This window comes from Propithecus coquereli, unplaced genomic scaffold (genome assembly GCF_000956105.1).
Source record: "Propithecus coquereli isolate 6110/MARCELLA unplaced genomic scaffold, Pcoq_1.0 Scaffold29, whole genome shotgun sequence".
NCBI lineage: Eukaryota > Metazoa > Chordata > Mammalia > Primates > Indriidae > Propithecus > Propithecus coquereli.
The window spans coordinates 71,122-72,588 of record NW_012148507.1 but is presented as its reverse complement, the minus strand read 5'-3'; the positions used below and the strand labels follow the sequence as shown (position 1 = coordinate 72,588).

Below are 1,467 nucleotides of genomic sequence, written 5' to 3'. Positions count from 1 at the left end.
TAAGACTACTCTCTGTTCCCCAGATACACCATGCTCTTCTATGCTTCTCTATTTAGCTAGGTGATAATTCCTCTGTCCCCAGTGGTCCTTCCACCTTTCCATCTGGTAAAATGTCACATGAATGTCAAGGCCCAGGTCAAAACTTCACCTTCTCTGTGAAATTTTCCTTGATTCCTAGGCAGGATTAATTTCCCTTTCTTTGTTTGTATACATGGCACTTTGTGCTTGTCTCTATAATAGATCTTATTATATAATAACGACATTAGTTGTGTTGTTGTCTGTCTATTCCATCAAAACCTAAATACCTTGAGGATAGCTGCAAGATCAGTAATTGGTTCTATTTAGTGTCTGGTATGTACTTTGTGCACATTGTGCATAGAAGAATGAATTGATGAATGCCTTGCCTACCTACTGAGGGCTGAAACACATTGGGAAGCAACATAGAAATATCTGTATTAAAGCTACGGAGGAACATCACTGAACAGTCATTTGGGATAGTTCTTATAATGAAAAGATTAGAAGTCACATTAATCCACACTGATTAAACATGATTTTAATTTACCGTGATTATTTTTTCTTTGTTACCATAAAAACATTATTACATTTTTCTCTCCATTCCAAAATTATTATTTAGTGATAAAAATCATTAAAATAGGTACATCTTGTCTTTAGCAACTTCATTAATGCAGCATTTCACATGAGTATTTCAAAGCATGCTAAAGAGTAAATTGCAAATGGTGAGGTGACTTTGGATTATATAACACCTAATTGGTTGTACAACACCTAACATTGTATACCAACCAATAGGTTTACTGTGCTCTGATAACAATGATAATGCTCATTAATATTTTTCCCACCAGGAAACTGAGATAATGAAAGAAATCATGCAAAATGGACCAGTTCAAGGTAAGCTTGTATGAATATGGCCTTGTTTTATTCATTCCTTTAATAAATGTTACATTGAGCTAATGTAAAAGGAGTTTAATAAAAGAAAGAAAACTTTTGCTTTGAGAGTATTCAGAAGGTTACAAGGCCTGATGTGGGAGCTCGCACCTGTAATCCTAGCTACTACTCAGCTACCCTGAGGTGTAAGGATTGCTTGAGCCCCGGAGTTCAAGGCTGCAGCAAGCTATAATCATGCCATTGCATTTCAGTCTGGGAGACAGTGTGAGACCCCATCTCTAAAAACAAATGAACAAAAAAACAATTTAAAAAGTATTCATAAGGGCTCAACAGTTTTAAAATCAGAGCAATTATAGCAGATATGCTCATCTAATAACTTCATTAACTGCCATTTTATTTTCAGAACATAGACTCATTCATAAATTGAACTCTAAAATATTAATGACACATTTGATAAAAGTCTGCTGTCTTTCTAAAGTGATCATGAAGGAACATAGAGTTAAATATGAAATATCAAGTGATTAATTTGCAATGAAGTTCACTTTATTCATTCAATCATATTTA

General features: G+C 34.2%; 1 protein-coding gene across 1 annotated transcript in view; it reads left to right on the top strand.

Moving 5' to 3' along the window:
- TINAG (tubulointerstitial nephritis antigen) overlaps positions 1-1,467 on the top strand; it is a gene marked incomplete at its 3' end in the record, with an annotated part of 64,542 nt that overhangs the window by 58,328 nt on the left and 4,747 nt on the right. Inside the window, exon 6 of the mRNA XM_012648542.1 lies at positions 861-906. Within this exon, the coding sequence (XP_012503996.1) occupies positions 861-906 (46 nt within the window). The remainder of the gene's footprint in view (positions 1-860; positions 907-1,467) is intronic.